Source organism: Protomyctophum parallelum, assembly GCF_964188405.1.
Source record: "Protomyctophum parallelum genome assembly, chromosome: 2".
In the NCBI taxonomy this organism is placed as follows: Eukaryota; Metazoa; Chordata; class Actinopteri; order Myctophiformes; family Myctophidae; genus Protomyctophum; species Protomyctophum parallelum.
The window spans coordinates 12,720,046-12,738,776 of record NC_139699.1 but is presented as its reverse complement, the minus strand read 5'-3'; the positions used below and the strand labels follow the sequence as shown (position 1 = coordinate 12,738,776).

At 41.1% G+C, this 18,731-nt stretch overlaps 2 protein-coding genes across 6 annotated transcripts in view; one reads left to right on the top strand and one right to left on the bottom strand.

Annotated features, from left to right (window-relative positions):
- rasa3 (RAS p21 protein activator 3) overlaps positions 1–1,578 on the bottom strand; it is a 58,948-nt gene extending 57,370 nt beyond the window's left edge. For both annotated transcript variants that reach the window (XM_083759756.1, XM_083759757.1), the window contains exon 1: positions 1,329–1,578. In XM_083759756.1, the coding sequence (XP_083615882.1) occupies positions 1,329–1,383 (55 nt within the window). In that variant the 5' untranslated portion in view covers positions 1,384–1,578. The remainder of the gene's footprint in view (positions 1–1,328) is intronic.
- An 8,293-nt stretch (positions 1,579–9,871) lies between these two features.
- Positions 9,872–18,731, top strand: part of tpp2 (tripeptidyl peptidase 2) — a 301,990-nt gene continuing 293,130 nt past the window's right edge. For 3 of the 4 annotated variants that reach the window (XR_014568945.1, XM_083759748.1, XM_083759747.1), the window contains exons 1-10: positions 9,872–10,041; positions 11,750–11,878; positions 12,320–12,415; positions 13,582–13,686; positions 13,802–13,926; positions 15,649–15,812; positions 16,190–16,344; positions 16,985–17,061; positions 17,212–17,339; positions 18,427–18,675. Coding sequence is in view for 3 of the 4 variants with exons in the window: in XM_083759748.1 (XP_083615874.1) it covers positions 9,877–10,041; positions 11,750–11,878; positions 12,320–12,415; positions 13,582–13,686; positions 13,802–13,926; positions 15,649–15,812; positions 16,190–16,344; positions 16,985–17,061; positions 17,212–17,339; positions 18,427–18,675 (1,393 nt within the window). In the remaining variant the exon portion in view is untranslated. Of the gene's footprint in view, positions 10,042–11,749; positions 11,879–12,319; positions 12,416–13,581; positions 13,687–13,801; positions 13,927–14,001; positions 14,056–15,648; positions 15,813–16,189; positions 16,345–16,984; positions 17,062–17,211; positions 17,340–18,426; positions 18,676–18,731 lie in introns of those variants that run through there. The other variant, XM_083759749.1, reaches the window with a different exon arrangement.

Below are 18,731 nucleotides of genomic sequence, written 5' to 3'. Positions count from 1 at the left end.
CACACACACACACACACACACAGATTGTATCAAGTTGGATTATTTTAGATGTCACATGCCCTGCTGACTTATCAGTTGTTTTCCAGAGAACCTGATACCAATAACATACTGTATATGGTTCAACAGAATATATAGCCTAAATTGTTATCAGCTTAAAGACAGCGAGGATATTCGTTATGTTATGTGGCTTCCGGAACGTAGCTGACAACAACAGCACAGCCCACAGCCTGTGTTTGTTGTCATGTTCTGTCGCATGTTTGAAGTCAAAACAATAACCACCGAGTAGGCTACCTGGCTGCAGTTATAGTCACAGGGAAATACCAAAATATATCCCCTCACTCATATATAGCCTTTTGAAACGCTCAACAAGATTATACCTTGGTTGTTCAATCTATAAAAAGGATAACATGGACAATGGTATAAAGCCCTTGGCCCCATGCATGGCCTATAGCATATCTCGGGGCAATCTAAACAGACAAAACTGTAGCAATAAGTCACTCACAATTTCTTATTTTTCAGATAAAACTCTAAAAGTAGAAAATGACCATAGACAGTAGACCAGACTCCATATCATACAGCTGAGCCCCATAGCCTACCTACGCAGCGCACTGAGCGCAGGGAACATCCACCTTATAACACAGGCTTATATGCACGCTGCTAAACATCCATCACAACACAGTTTCAATCGTTTAATAAAGGCCTTACATCTTGAAAAGGGGCAGTGTCCTTTATTACACTTTTCGGGTGACCCTCATGATTAAGTCGCCTACTAGGGTAGAACGTCGTTATAATATTAATATAGCGCCTGACGGTGCGAGACAGATCGAGCTGCAACGATAATAATATGAATGGATGTTTTCACCGCACACGGTTTATTCAAATTCCACGCGTGGAAAAAGAGCCCCAGCGAAACCATCTGTATATCTGCAGCTGTGTCTGTTTTCTCGCTCGACACCAGACGTTGCTACAAAATAACATTTATATATAATCCAACTCTCCAACCCTAGTATCCTGGCTGCTACTATTCCTTTGCAATCTCACTGTTAGATATTCTCCTTCCCACAATTCCATCCATTCAATTTGTAAAGATATCCGAGGAGGACATACTGTGACCATTTTTTCGTTTTGAAATCTGTGCACAGCGAGCGGAGCGTGTGATTTGAATTACAATATGGCAAAGAACAAGACGGATCTGTCCTCCCAGTCAAACCCCCCCATAGTTGGCCCGTTCCTTCATGCACAGCCAAGCCATCCATTGACGCGCCGCGCACAGAGCAGACTGGGGGTAGGGAATCCCGTCTTTGCCTCTGTTGTGTTGTGTTGCTTACCTATTTTTATTTTAACGCTCTGGAAAACTCGGAGACCTTCCTCTTCCACCGCCATGCTTGCGCTAGTGGCTCCGCACGGTGGTCCCCTTTTAGCCTACCAGACGAAGACTTCTATCCTCCACGGTGAATGGTCGTCTGGTGGTGGTCTCGGCCTCTCCAGCGCACGGCTATTCCAGAGGTTTTGTACATCTATGCTTCCACCAGGGCAGCGATCATGACTCTCCGTCCGTCCCCAACCGAACGCTGCTACTGGCTGGCTGGGCTGGCTGTGAGGCTGGGAACAGAACGGAGCGCTCAGCGGTGCCAGCGGGGGCGTGGTCCCAGTCCCACACTCTACGCCACGCCACGCCAGCGCCACGCCACCCTCCCTCCCTCCTTTACGCCCCAGTAGTGCCAACGGATCGTCATGACTGCGTGGTTTCATTTCATCGCATGCACGAATTGGATTGGCACTGAGGAACCAACCGGCGCGGGAAAAAACGGTTCACAGTGTACATATACACTATACAGGATGTGAAGTGAAAAAAAAACATTTATTATTTTGACCACTTATCATGGCCTGGGCGTTCAATCAATCAAATATATACATTTGTATTTGCAGCGTGAGAACAATGCCTTCCATAATGACATGCATGTTAACTTTCCATGAACAGAAAGCCCCATTGATGATGTCACTGGTAGGCGGACATCTGAACTGTCCACACTCCACAGCAACCTCCTATGGTTGAGTTGTGGCAACTTGTGGGGATTGGGGAACATAGAACCTTTTTTGGTGTTGAGTGCTATAGTTGAGTGGGGGACATAGAACCTGGGGGACATAGAACCTGGGGGACATAGAACCTGGGGAACATAGAACCTGGGGAACATTAGGGAAGACTTATACATGGGGCGACTGTGGCTCAAGAGGTAGAGCAGGTCGGTAGAGCAGGTCGTCCAATGATCCATGGGTCGGCGGTTCGAATCCCGGCTCCTCCTGTCTACATGTCGAAGTGTCCTTGGGCAAGACACTGAACCCCAAATTGCTCCCGATGTGCTGGTTGGTACCTTGCATGGCTTCCGCCGCAATCGGTGTATGAATGTGTGTGTGAATGGGTGAATGTAATGCACAATCTATGTAAAGCGCCTTGGATAAAGGCGCTATATAAATGCACCATTTACCATTTACCATTTATACATCATCATCATGCCAGTGATCCGTACCATCCTCTATCTCAAATCAATCAATCACTTAGCTAAATGGATACTGGGCTACAACTGCAACACCAAAGTGTCAAGTGATGATACACTATGCTTATCAATCATCCAATATGTTGGGAATGGGGATCTGCTCTATTGATTAATAATAAATAATAAAAGCTGGAAACATCAAAAGTAAACAAAAACAATGCAAAGCAAACAATAATACAGGCAATCAATTCTGTACAGAATAGTAGAAACAGGACGCTAAAGCAGAGTAAACAATCAATAGAACACAATCAGGAGAACTAGTCTTTTAAGTAGATTTAAAATGTGGAACCGACTCGGCGAACCTGATTTCCAGGGGCAGACTGATTGACAGTATCCCAATTTCAACTCTAGCCTACACAACACAACACAACACATTAGAGAACAGACTTAACAGTATAGCCTACATTGTTAAGTCCCAGCCTCAACATGTGGCATGCCATGCTGTGTGTATTGTAGGCTATAGACAGTGCATAATGCATGCGTGGTGCAAGAGGAGTTTACAACTGAACGAATAAAGAACTAATTTAATTTCACAGAATAAATGGTTGATCTCCCAATCTCTACATTGATTGGACCCAGTGTGTAGCCCTATAAACAGTCTTGACTTAAATCATATTATCCATGACCTTGAAAGCTTAATTGTCTGGCCACAAAATTCCATCACTTCAAGCATCTGGAATTTAAAGTGAATGATTACATTTGCGACCATAAGCAAATAAAGGCTGATAGTAGGCCTGACGTACAGCAGTGGTTCTCAAACATTTTCATATCAAGGACACCGACAGACCGCCCATTTGAAAATATTTGTGCCGGGGACAAGAGTTAGTTGTTGGATTAGATTTACATAGGTGGTATTTTGCTGGGGAACCCAAACTCCCTCGATGACCCCTGGAACTGCCCGCCCTGGCCCCACTTTGAGAACCTAACATGAAATATATTTGAGATATTAAGTATTCAAAAGCCATTCTCTGGTAGTTATATCCGTTCCCCATCTTCATTCATCACATCAACATAGCATTTGATCATCAAACTTTGCATCAGTATAACACATGCAAAGTTGATCTTATCTTTATAACTTCCACTATACCCCCAAAGAAACCCTGTCATACTTCTAATCCATTATCTCAAATTACTAAGTAATTACGAGTAATAATAACAATTATTAATAACAATTAACTCATGATTGACTTAATCAGCTCAACTATGTAAAAATAAAAATCCAGGCACATTCACTAAATACAAGTAGCCTAAGCCTATACTCTAGAGCAGAAAGATATCACAACAGACCTTGTTACTACATTGACACTGAACTAAATTGGGTCTAATCTAAAAGATGATATGAATGGAGAGTATAGGCCTTGTAATGGTGTGATGGTATAAGGATAGCGCATGTCTGGGATGGATTTAACTTTTTAAGAGCCACCTAGGAAAAAGGAGAAGGTTCATCGTCAGTCCATATGCTTAAGCTCATTGGGCCAGCCCATTGGGCCAGGACTCTGAAAACAGCCCAACAGTATAATGACCACATTCCTCAAAATAGCACTGCACTGCAAGCCCAGCCCAGCAGTGATGTGGGAGAGCAGTTCCTCTACCAAGAAAGTTATTTGGCCACAGCACTTCCGGTGGCCAAGGCCTTAGGATTAGCTGTGACTTTTTTAGAACAGCCCTAAATCTAATTAGGCTATTGGCTGGCTATATGTCTCATCTCTCTGGAGTCTCGTCAACCTGTTGCAGCGTCCTCAACTAACACTTTCCCCACATAAACAACTGTGACTTACACAGCACATTACCGGAGGACACATAGTCTACTCTATATTATTACCTCACATGTATGGAGGGGGAAAAAGCATGGTAAAGGCAAAGCAAAATGCACATGCAGAGTAATAGTTATTTATGAGATACGTGACAAGTTAAGTCAGAATGAGCTTTTTAAATAATGTAGAGGTGCAGAATGCTTTGAGCTGGATTTACAGCAGCACATATGGAAATAGTGTTTGAAATACATTTATGACATGCATTTACTTCATCTTACCCAGGATGGCTACACCCTGTGGTAAACCACAGGCCTGTGTGTGTGTGTGTGTGTGTGTGTGTGTGTGTGTGTGTGTGTGTGTGTGTGTGTGTGTGTGTGTGTGTGTGTGTGTGTGTGTGTGTGTGTGTGTGTGTGTGTGTGTGTGTGTGTGTGTGTGTGTGTGTGTGTGTGTGTGTGTGTGTGTGTGTGTGCGTGCGTGCGTGCGTGCGTGCGTGCGTGCGTGCGTGCGTGCGTGCGTGCGTTCAACATGGAGACAAAAAGTTAATCTTTGGTTTGGAGATATATATGTTGACTAATGATGATTACTTCATTATTGTGTTTGCAAAATGTGTGCGTGTGTGTGTGTGTGTGTGCGCGCACGTGCGCGTGTGTGTGTGGTGTGTGTGTGTGCGCGCACGTGCGCGTGTGTGCGTGTGTGTGTGTGTGTGTGCGTGCACATGTGTGTGTGTGTGGGCGATGTTGAAACCCAGCAAGAGAGGCAGATGGTGATTCTAAGCAGATTAGTGAAAGGATGCTCAATATTTTTTAATACACGTCAACAACCACAGGACGGGCAAGGGCACACGGGGACATATGAGGCACAACAGCCTATACTGAAAACTAGAAAAAGTGCTCCTTGGAGCCAGGTCAGGTACAGGTTATTGTGGGCTAGAAGCCAATTTTAGACAATCAGGATGTAATATGAAAAATCAGAAAGACCTGTTTTGTTTAATGACGTTATATTATATGTTATATATATATATATATATAACAAAAAACATCGCATGGATGCACCTGGGACGTATCCTCAGTGATGTATCCTGAGGTCAACGGGGTTTCGGGTCTCGCAACATCATACCCCTCACTCAGGCGACCCAGCCGGGAGTGATCAAGTCCCGACTTACGTCCCAGTAGCTACCCTCAATCAGTCCCATTAGGGAAAAACCAGGGGCACACAATCCGTTGGAACTACTCCAGAACTACTCTGCCAGGGCTTGGAGGTACACTTCTGGCACATGGAGGGACTAGGCTCTGTGGGTTGTCTCCTGTCCGGGCCCCTCCTACGTCTCACCAGGTCCACTCCTGCTCTCACCAGAGCGAGGACCTGTGCGTTGCACCAGAGTCCCAGCACCAGACAGTTCATTCAGGAGTGGTGGGCAATGGTTCCGCAGGGTCATGGTACTGCGGTTCCGCTTGCTGCTTGCATGGCCCTCCTAAAGGCCTCACCGAGGGTTGTTGGGCTTCCTCCTCACGGAGGACACAGGCTGGGGCGCTAACCCATACTGCTCACCCGGTTGCCGTCTACATTCCGGCTGTCACCCGTCTCTCCGGTGGTCACCAGACTAAACCTGGTTGTCACATAGTCTAACCATTCCTATGAGTCACTATAAATAGAAGAACTATAACAAAAAACATTGCATGGATGCACCTGGGACGTATCCTCAGTGATGTATCCTGAGGTCAACGGGGTTTCGGGTCTCGCAACATCATACCCCTCACTCAGGCGACCCAGCCGGGAGTGATCAAGTCCCGACTTACGTCCCAGTAGCTACCCTCAATCAGTCCCACTAGGGAAAAACTAGGGGCACACAATCCGTTGGAACTACTCCAGAACTACTCTGCCAGGGCTTGGAGGTACACTAAATATATATATATATACCTACCGGAATAATTTACACAGACAGAGATGGAGACAAATATAGGAACATAGAAAATACAAGTGCATACTAATGGTGATTGACATGTCAAAGTGAATTCCTGTATTTTAGAGATGGAATAGACCGTGGTCTGGAATCTATACATGACCCCATTGGCCTCTAGTCTACTCTACACCAAATGTTCAAATCAGAAATAGAACACCTGCCAGCTCATAGGGTGTCAAAACCATGCAGTGGGCTTGTAGATATGCTATTTTCTGAGAATGTTCCTCTATTTTTGCAAAACCTTAGCTATGACATGCCCAGAATAGTGATGCTAGGTTTCATGTGGTTAAGTCATATAGCAACATGATAATTCATATATAGGCTAAGTAGTTGCCGGTTGGGCAAAATAAGGATATCGACACAATGTAGTATGCTGATCATCTGGTCTCTTTCCTCCAGCCATGCTCCATTACACACAACTTTCACTCCATCCTTTGCAGATTGTTATTATTAATACAAAACCCATGTTCTGTAAGTAGTCTACCCAGATTTCCATATCCACAGAATGTTTTGATGTCCACACCTATTTAGAAGTATACAATTTATTATCTGTAGGCTACTTCCAGCACTTGGTGAGGGGGACAATATTTTGTCTGTGCAGTGCACATGTCATGGGATCCTATTCCTAAAGAATGTTAGTGAAAGAAAGAATGCAAATAGGGACCAATTGATTTACATCAACTCTACCCAGGCGAAAAATAAATATATTTAGTATACTTTTTTAAAGTATACTAAATGTACTTATTTGTACTTGAAACTATTTGAATTTAAATTGTGCTATTTTGAAACTACTTAAGTTGTACTTTTTATACTTAAGTTGCACTTAAGATGTGCTAAAACATATCTTAAATATATTTTTTCTATACTTTTTAACCCTTTTGTGACCAAAAAAATAGTGTTAAATTGAAAATATACTTCCAGTATCCCAAGTATACTTTTGAAAAGCATACTTATATTATATTTATAGTGTATTTTCGAATATATCGAGTGTATATCAAGTATTAAATAAATGCATTTAAAATATACTACCAATGTGTTAATATAATGACATTATGAACTAATGTGCTTAAAATATACTTTGTTATCTCGAATACACTATCAGATCTACTTAAACATATCTTAAATATATTTTTTCTATACTTTTTAACCCTTTTGTGACAAAAAATAGTGTTAAATTGAAAATATACTTCCAGTATCCCAAGTATACTTTTTCCGATGAGTGAAAAGCATACTTATATTATATTTATAGTGTATTTTTATAGTGTATTATAAGTGTATATCAAGTATTAAATAAATACATTTAAAATATACTACCAATGTGTTAATATAATAACATTACAAACTAATGCGCTTAAAATATATTTGATAGTATACTTGAAACTAATACAAGTATACTTCAAATTAATGACTTTTTTACTCCAAATAAAATTGAAGCATTATATATAATATATATGCAAATATATGCAAATTTATACTTTTCCAAAGTATATATATATTATATATATACTTCGGAAAAGTATACATTTGCATATATAACTCTTAATTGTAGCAACCATGTTACTATACATATGAATGGGAAAAGGGGAGAGAGACTGACTAAACCAACAGACATTTAGATTCATGGTTTTACTAACAAATCACATAAAACAACATAAATCACCAAATAACTCCACAACAAAACCCTAAACACAATTACCCATAACATAACTCCAGTATACATTCTAATATTCAAATAATAACACAAATAAGAACAATAACACACGGTCCTTGGCGCCCCAGTGTATGCTGGGAAATGGACTTCCTCTAGCCACTCCCATTTCACCTGGCAGTATTTATAGCACATTAGTACTTAATATACTTAAACTTAATATACTGAAAGTTTAGACTTGTATTGTATTTATAATGTATTAAAAATACAATCTACAAATATATTTACTTAAAATATGCTAAGAGTGCATTTAAAAATACAATCTACAAATATATTTTTAATTATTATATTAAAGTACATCTTACAATAAATGCATGTTCAGGAGAACTCGCTATGAATATATTGCTAATGGACTTAAACTATAATAATCACAAATGTATTTTTAATTATTATATTAAAGTACATCTTACAATAAATGCATGTTCAGGAGAACTTGCTATGAATATATTGCTAATGGACTTAAAATATAATAATCACCAATGTATTTTTAATTATTATATTTAAAGTACATCTTACAATAAATGCATGTTCAGGAGAACTTGCTATGAATATATTGCTAATGGACTTAAAATATAATAATCACAAATGTATTTTTAATTATTATATTAAAGTACATCTTACAATAAATGCATATTCAGGAGAACTTGCTATGAATATATTGCTAATGGACTTAAAATATAATAATCACAAATGTATTTTTAATTATTATATTTAAAGTACATCTTACAATAAATGCATGTTCAGTAGAACTTGCTATGAATATATTGATAAAGTGCTTAAAATATAATAATCACAAATGTATTTTTTATTATTATAATTAAAGTACATCTTACAATAAATGCATGTTCAGGAGAACTTGTTGTGAATATATTGATAAAGTACTTAAAATATAATCATCACAAATGTATTTGTGATTATATGTATTTAAGTACTATTTGAAATATATTTCTCATTTAGTAAACTTATCACAAATGTGCTAAATCACAAATTAATTTATGTTCACTTATATTATATTTAACAAAAATGTACTATTAATATGATTAGAGACACTACAAGCATATATTTAACATACTTTCTGTGCTAAAAGTGTACTTAAGTATGGAATAAATATATTTATTTTTCGCCTGGGTAATCAAACATCAAAGAAGCATATAGTCAAATTAAATATTATGGTCCTTGATCCTGCCCTACATGGTTGCTTAAACGGCTGCTATACAAGTAATTAGGTGTCTTTTTTACAAGCAAAATAAACTGATATTTTGTTGGATGAAGAATGAGAGAGATAAAAAAGGCACATAACGACTCTATGGTTTGGGCTCATGAAATAAGTAGTAGTGTTATAGCGCCATCTAATGTTTGCTCTCTTTTATTTCCACTGGGCTACCTAGAGAGAGAGAGGGTAGCCTACCCAGAGCCGTATAATATACTATAATATATATATTATATAATGTCTATTTCTAAGGCTCTGAGCCTACCTAGAGGTAATCCACCTAGAGTTATAGTTTTGATATCATATGATAGCAGTATATATTGATTGATTTATTAACAGTTTGCAGAATTACAGTACATTTCAAGTACAACTCAATACAAAAACCTCACAATTTTCAATTCATAGCACTATAGTGAATGGACAGTGTTGGCGATTGAGCAGATATTATAGGTAATATTTCTATATATATTTTTTTTTCATCATGAAATAAAAAATGTCATGACATTTTCATGACATGCAACGAGTGAGCGCGTTAGTAAAAGTAAACTATATTTGACAAGTGTGCCTTTTATTAGAGAAACTCTTCCTCTTCTGGGTGCTCGCGCTCACGTTCTAAATCTCGCGTGAACAGACCATAACTGTCTCTATCCCCATTTCATAGCTTTGTTTTCATTGCCACTCTGCTGATCATGGCTGCTCACACTACCGAGGAACCGTTCCCCTTTCACGGGCTGCTGCCCAAGAAGGAGACCGGCGCCGCATCTTATCTCACCAGGTTCCCCGAGTACGATGGACGAGGTGTCCTTATCGCTATCCTCGACACCGGCGTGGACCCGGGGGCTCCTGGCATGCAGGTAAAAACACAACCGGGGCTACGTATCCGTTATCTTGAATAGGCCTGACTCATTCAGACATTTAGCATGGGCAGCTAGCTTTATGCTAACATAACGTTGACAATGGGTGGGCAACCACAAGCTACCAACAACAACAACAACAACAACAACACCTGTATTGGTTAATGCCACACGAAACTGTAAAGAACCAAAGGATTGGGTAACCCCCGTTATTTGAGCCAAACATGGTGTCAAGGCTGGTAGTTGAAGCTCTAGACTAGACGTTGGTTACATTTTTAATTGCCGGGGGTACAGGATTAAACCATAGTTATAAATAATACTATATTCAACCAGTTCATTAAACCCCCCCTCCCCATGTTAACACGTGTAATCTCGCTCCCTACCACTGTTACCTTACCAAGCACATACACCACGTAAAGGTGCCTTTATGATGTTTGCTTAGGTGAGCTGGACAGATCTAGTGGACACATAACAGCCAACTGCCAAGTCACGTTTGGGTCGCTGTCAACTTAGGTTGTAAAGCACATGGTCAGTTAACCAGTTAAACCAGCTAAAATGCAATTACAAATTCAATTCTACAAATGTGAGGGTTGACACTGACAATCATTTCTGAGAGTTTATCTTGGAGCAGACTTATTGATCTAGGGCCGGCTGATCGATGTCTTAAGTTCAAATTCACGGGCCGTTTGATCCTCCCAGATGTGAGAATGCACATGGAATGATCGATTAACAGTTAATAGTAATACGTTTTGATAAGCTTATCGATTGATTAACCGCAGTGTTTAAAAAAAAGAGGAGAATCTCAATTTCCCTCAATGTCTAACCCAAAAATCTACACTTTGCTGATATACAGATTACAGAAAGAATACAAAAGGCATATAATATTCCATAATCAAATAGTTATTTGACCATTTGCGATACAGGGCCAGGCAATGGCATCTTTGTTATGAGAAATAGAATCAAATAAAGTGCACTGTCTTGTCTGTCACATCACATGCAAAAGCTGAGACGTTTCGATCAATTCGATTAGTTATTAACTGTTAAGTTAAGTTTAACCGACTAATTTGCGACAGCGATTCATCGATTAACTATTAACATCCCTAACATGCATACAGTGTATGCTTGGGCAAATTTGTCTTATTGTATATTAGAGACTGCGACATATGGTAGCTGAATATATAACTGTATGCCAGTGGTTCCCAAACTTTTTCATGTCAAGGACCCCCAGCCCACGGACCCCCCATTTGAAAAGATATGCCAGGGAACCCCCATAAGAGAAGATTTTTACGGCTCTAGCAGTGATTCTCAACCGATCCCCAGTTTGACATGCATTAGTCTACGGACCCCCATTTAATGGCATTTATATCTCTGGGACCCCCAATTTATATTGTAAAATCAATGTTATTTTAACTCTGAGAGTGTACAAATGACGAGTCCATTTGGTTCCATTTGTACACACCCTTATGTACACCCTTATGGGTCACAGACCCATAAAGGACCCATTTGGTTCCAAACTATCATTTAGCTGGGTACCCCCTGGAACTCCCTCAGGTACCCCTGGGGGTCCCCGGACCCCACTTTGGGAACCACTGCTGTTCACCATGTTAAACTTAATTGTATTATTATTACAATTACCGTGCTATATATACTTATTGTATTTCACACCCACTTCAGTAGATTTCTGCTCATCATCTTGTATTCCTTTTAGCTCACGACTGAAGGCAAGCCAAAGATCATTGACATCATTGACACGACAGGGAGTGGCGACGTGAACATGACCACAACAGTGGAGCTGAAAGACGGAACAGTCGCCGGGCTCTCTGGGAGAACGCTGAAGGTCTGCAGTACTCCTTCCTTCCTTATTTATCCCATTTAGGCCTGACGCAGAGAAAAATAAATAACACGTTCGCTCTGAAAGAATATATATATTCAAAGATTTGTGCCGCATTTTTACGATTCTTTTCAAAAATAGCAGACCTACAAGCTCGTAGCGCGCCACTCGGTGGCGCGCTAAGATGTTTGCAAGTCCTTTAATACGCCTTTGCTTGACGGGAAGGAGTCTGATGATTTGAATTGACCATTCTACGATTCTATTCTACTTTCATAGATCTATATTGTAAATTGATTACGATTCTATTCTACTTTCATAGATCTATGTAATATTGTAAATTCCTGAGAATTGGAAACAAACTGTTTCTCACATTCTGCCTCTTGTCTCTCTCTCTCTCTCTCTCGCTCTCACTTACACACTGACTCTAATAATATTTTTATCCCCTAGATCCCTCCTTCCTGGGTCAATCCATCAGGGAAGTATCGCATTGGAGTTAAAAATGGCTATGAGTTCTTCCCAAAGGCACTTAAAGAGAGAATACAGGTACTGTTCATTCATAGTTGTTATGGTAGATATGAGTGATATAGAGGGTATGCGCATGCATATAGTGAATGGCAGATCGAGTAGCAAATCAAGTGGCAAAGTGAGTGACAAAGTGAATTTAATGTTGTTTAAAGTCATTTCATGCAATGAAATAGGACTTTTCTGTTTGGATGTATGGGCTGTCAAGGCCAGAAAGTAGGTTTTTGCCACTCGGTAGGCATTCCCGCATAACTTTCTGGTATGATGATGATGATGTCACACGCATACCCTCTATTAGAGAACTGCATATACAAAAAAATGATTAATGTTCTTAAAATATAAAGCACTATTCTTGATTAAGCCTTTATTTAATGGTGCATTTATTGTGTTGTATTAACTCATATAAAGCAAGTTTGAAGTCTTATTGACATCAAGTTTTGATGTCTATAAGTTAAAAAATAAAACAACATAATGGCATTGACATGGTGCCAGAGTGCACAAGAAGTTGACGCTGCATTGATCGTACCGGACGTTTTGGCCAGCTCCCGCATTTCAAACAGGAGGAGAGTCAGGAGACAGACAGACACATTTGTAGACAGCTCTGCCATGCTGTAAAAATATGGGGGAAATAATCAATCTTTTTTCCAGTTTTCCATTTTCAGCTCGACTTTTCAAATCAATGAGCGCTTTAGAAAGCATTAACGACGATCTTACATTTCTTTTATGTTTATTTCTTTTGTGGCTTTTGCCTTTATTTAATATTTTTTATGGAGGGACAGACAGTAGGCTGACAGGAAATGGGGAGAGAGATGGGGCGGGGGGGGGGAGGGGTGACATGCAGTAAAGGCCGTCGGGATCGGGAGTCGAACCCGCAGCACACTGCCAGACTGGATTACCAGCCAAGGTGCCTGGACCGCTGAGCCACGGCCCAGACCGACGATCTTTAATTTTAATAAGAAATAATCTGCAGGGAAATGTTGTGTGTTGGATTAACTATCTAAAGCAGGTTTATTTTCATACTGTGCGGAAATGAATGGATTAATGTTTACCATGAAATAATAAAGAAGCTATGGTATACTTTGGAAAATGACCAGCAATAATCTAAAGTATACAATAAGTTGTAGGTGGGCTAAATATGTCAGACCACTGGCATGGTCTTGTAAAGCGCTGTTTATTTGCACCAACAGAAAGAGCGTAAAGAGAAGACATGGGACCCAGCACACAGAGCTGCCCTCGCTGAAGTCAGCCGCCGGACTGAAGAGTTCGATATCGCTCACCCCTCACCCTCACAGGTCAACAGACAACTGACGTTTCTGTGCTGTCATTAACTGGATACAGAGCAGGCATTAGGCTATTATTTTTGTATTCTATTCCTAAATGGTCTCATCTCTACTCCCCCTCCTTTAGATTGAAAAGCTGCAGAAGGAAGAGCTTCAGAGTCAAGCTGAGGCGTTAGCGTCTTTAGAGAAGAAGTACAGCGACCCGGGGCCGGTCTACGACTGTGTGCTTTGGCATGACGGCATCACATGGAGGTTAGTACACTGACCCAGGGCCTGTCTATGACTGTGTGCTTTGGCATGACGGCATCACATGGAGGTTAGTACAACTGACCCAGGGCCTGTCTAGGACTGTGTGCTTTGGCATGACGGCATCACATGGAGGTTAGCACATTTACGCCTGGTTACTCTCTTCTATGAAACAAAGTGATTACGGTATGTTTTTACCTTTTAGAGCCAGTGTTGTTTTCGTCGACTAGAAACTAAGGTGCTATTTAAACGAGGACCATCTCCAGATAAAACGGCAAAGTCCTGTTGCGTTCTCATTTTTTTTACCCTTTACACGAGAACGCACACGTTATGATATAATGTGCTATTATGCTATAATGTCGCTAGGTGGCGATAACGGGCTGCCAAATAGACCAGTCACCCACGTACAAGAAGAAGAACCCCGCTTGCGCAACACGGCTCCGTCTTTTTGGCAAACCTAGAACTTCCCGTTTGAGAGCTAGCAAATTTAAGACATTCGGTTGCTTTCAGAATAAAAGTGTTGTTAATTAAATAATTATTACATTACATTATTAGTATTATTATTACATTACAGTTATTGTAAAGACACATTATGTTTCTGTGTAAAAATAAGTAATTAAATAACACAGACACATAATCTTATAGCATCATTTAAATGCTTAATTTGTAGTTCTAATGTGCAAATAACTTTTTTTAAATACTCTAGAGGGTACTCTTATTTTGAAGAGATCGTATTAAATTTGCTGGCTTAGATTTGCCAAAAAAACAGTGACGCGCAACACTGCTCTGGGCTGACAGCCAGGCAGCCCAGAGCATGCAGGCAAAGCGCGCCACGGGATGGTTATATATTTTATAATACATTAGGCTACATAAACGCTGCTGCCGCGGCTGCCGCCTATCACAAGGCTTTTTATTTACATCATGGTTTTACATTCACCATCGCTGATGAGCAGCACTTTGTAGGCGAGGAGGGAGGCTTGTTCAGGAACTCCATTATATCATATATGGCTCTGCATTAATGTAATAAACATATGCGCTGTGAGCCAACGTGAGCCATGATGACATAAGTTTTGCGGATTCACCGTTTTGCCTGTTTACACGAAGAAGGGATAAAACGGCGTTCTCAAAGATTTCCACTCTGGGAGGTGGTTTCACTTTGTTGCGTTTTCACCTCCTGAGAACACGGTTCTCGTCTAAATGACAGCAGCAAACGATACTTTATTTTGCCGTTTTCTATGAACACCATCCTCGTGTAAATAGCACATAAGACGAAAAATTTTCGTCGACTACCTTTTTTCAGTCTAAAACTTTTTTTAGACTTTTTAGTCTAAAACTAGACTAACACATTCCAGGTGACTAAAATGTTACTAAAACTAAATGAAAACTATTCAAGAGACTATGACTAAATGAAAACTATTCAAGAGACTATGACTAGCCCAGGCGGTGGCGTAACCTTCTGGGCACCCGACTGGTAATCCAGTCGCAGTGTGCCGCGGGTTCGACTCCCGAGCCCGACACGGCCTTTACTGCATGTCTTCCCCCATCTCTCTCCCGTTTCCTGTCAGCCTACTGTCTGTCCCTTCAAAATAACAATAAAAGGCGTAAGCCGCAAAAATAATATCTTAAAAAAGAGACTATGACTAAAACGAAAATCAAAATGTGCTGCCAAAAACAACACTGTTTTAGAGCTAGGCTTTTCTCACCAGTTGTACATTGTACTCTCTCCAGGGCTGTGGTGGATACCTCAGAGACAGGAGAGCTGTCCCAGTGCACGGTGCTGTGCTCCTACAGAGAAACTCAGGAGTACGCCTCGTTGGGAAGTGCTGAGATGCTCAACTACTCCGTCAATGTTTACGATGAGGGAAACACACTCTGCATCGTCACCAGTGGAGGTGAGCTGTTTCCAGTGTGTAAACTGTGAGATTATACAGAATCATCTTCATTGTTTTACAGCTCCACCCATTTTGGACTGAGGTCGATTAAAAAAAATGTTTCTATGCCTATTGGGCCACGGACCCCCATCTGAAAATATGTTCGCTCTGAAATATATATTCAATGATTTGCGCCACATTTTAACGATTTAAAAAAAATAGCAGACCTACAAGCTCGTGCTATGAGCTTGTAGATCTGCTATTTTTCAATAGCTAAAATTATAACGTAATGTTTAAAACACCAAAAGGGGTTCCCGCCCAAAATGGGTTAATAAACTCATCCTGTGGTGCACTAGACATACCGGTAATTGCTTTTGCGTGTTCTTTTTTCTTCCAAGGGGCTCACGGGACACACGTGGCGAGCATAGCGGCGGGCTACTTCCCCGATGAGTCGGAGCGTAACGGCGTCGCCCCCGGTGCCCAGATCCTAGCTCTGAAGATTGGAGACACACGCCTCAGTACCATGGAGACGGGCACAGGCCTTATCCGTGCTGTATGTATCAAGGATTCCATAAATGTTTATGTTCCCACTAGAACACTCAGGTCTTCATCCACTCTTCTTTTAAAATTACCAAAAGCTCAACATAGGAACACCGGTGAGGCCGCTTTCTGGGTCTATGACCCCAAGTTGTGGAACACACTACCACTGCACCTTAAAAGGGCGACCTCCCTTGATGTTTTTAAGAGCGAGCTGAAAACTTAATTTTTCAACTTGGCATTTGTTTAGATTTATCTTGTTTTCATAATCTATGTTCTGGTACAAATTTCCTTACCATTTTCTTTTTTTTAGTTTTGTATTGCTATTTTTATTTGCTAATTTGTATATATTGTGTCCTGCTTTTTTCCCCCGGCATTCCGCTGCTAGTTATTTTTTATGTGAAGCACTTTGGGTTGCATTTTATGTATGAAAATGTGCTATATAAATAAAGTTTATTATTATTATGTAACTTATCCTCAGTACCATGGAGACAGGCCTTATCCGTGCTGCATGTAACAAGAAGTTCTCCGTTAAAATAATATTAAAAACAATTCTGCTACTTCTGCTATTGACACAACTGCGTTTGTTTATCACTGATGTCTTTGTTTTCTCTTTAATTGTCTTTGTCCCTCTCTGTGTCTCATCCTGATTGAAGATGATCGAAGTAATCAACCATAAGTGTGACTTGGTAAACTACAGCTATGGTGAAGCCACACACTGGCCCAATTCAGGGTAAGTGTGTATCTTATTTTTTAGTGTATATATATATGTACGTATCTGTCACTTACTATACTAATATATGTATATCTGTCACTCATACAGGTACAAGCAGTGAAAAATGATGCGTATATATATATACATATCTTCTTTTCTTTCTCTTAGGAGGATCTGTGAAGTGATAACGGAGGCTGTGCAGAAGCACAACGTTATGTTTGTATCGAGTGCAGGAAACAACGGCCCGTGTCTCTCCACTGTTGGCTGTCCTGGAGGAACCACCAGCAGTGTAATAGGTACGCAAACATACACGCATGCATGTTACACTGGTTGAGCTGTACATGCCTGACTTTATCAGTACATTATTGTCATAGGGGCTGATTAGCCTCCAATATTAGATTAACCCATTTTGGACTGAGGTCGATTAAAAAAAAATGCTTCTAAATCCTAATTTATTTTCTGAAAAATCCATGTTTCTATGTCAGTGGTGCTCAACCTTTTTCATGGACCCCCAGAATTATCTCTATTGGGCTACACGGACCCCCATCTCAAAATATGTAGTTCCAGCTAAAAGTAGAACAGAATGCTATAAACACCAAAAGGGGTTCCCGCCCCAAAATGGGTTAATATATTACTCCATTCCAGAGTGGAAATTAAACCAAGTTTCCATGGAAAGCATACAAATGTAGATATGACACAAGAAGCGTAGCCATCTAACTATCCACAAGACCAGCTCAGTGGCCTTGTGGTTAGAGTGTCCACCGTGAAACCGGGAGGTTGGGGTTCGATCCCCGGCCGGGTCATACCAAAGACTGTAAAAATGGGACCCAATGCCTCCCTGCTTGGCACTCAGCATCAAAGGGTTGGATTGGCGGGAGTCAAATCTACTAATCAAATGATTCCCGAGCGCGGCACGGCTGCAGCTCACCGCTCCTTGGATTTGGCTCACCGCTCCAAGTAAGTAAGTAAGTAGCCTTGCCGAGCCATGAGGCCTATAGGCCAGGAGCCTATCTCCTGTTTCTGTAGCGTGATGCAGCTTGATGTACAAGTACACCCCATGGAGTCATGGACCTGACGCTAGTATGTCGCAGGGACTTACCCCCAATCCAACCCTTTATGCTGAGTGTCAAGCAGGGAGGCACTGGGTCCCATTTTGGTCCCATAGTCTTTGGTGTGACCCGGTCGGGGATCGAACCCCGACCTCCCAGTCTCAGGGTGGACACTCTAACCACAAGGCCACTCCGCTCCAAGAGATGGGTCAAATGCGGAGAACAAATTTCACCACGGTAACGTGTGTGACAAATCGTACAACTTTGACTTTGACAGGTGTAGGAGCCTATGACATGATGGTGGCAGAGTACTCACTAATCTAACTATCCACAGGTGTAGGAGCCTATGTGACCCCTGACATGATGGTGGCAGAGTACTCACTGAGGGAAAAGCTGCCTCCCAACCAGTACACCTGGTCCTCCAGGGGCCCCAGCACAGACGGGGCCCTCGGCGTCAGCATCAGTGCCCCCGGAGGGGCCATCGCGTCTGTGCCCAACTGGACCCTCCGTGGTACACAGCTGATGAACGGAACGTCCATGTCGTCTCCCAACGCCTGTGGAGGCATCGCCCTCGTCCTTTCAGGTGTGTTGTGGGTTTGGGGTTGACTCTCGTCCTTTCAGGTGTGTTGTGGGTTTGGG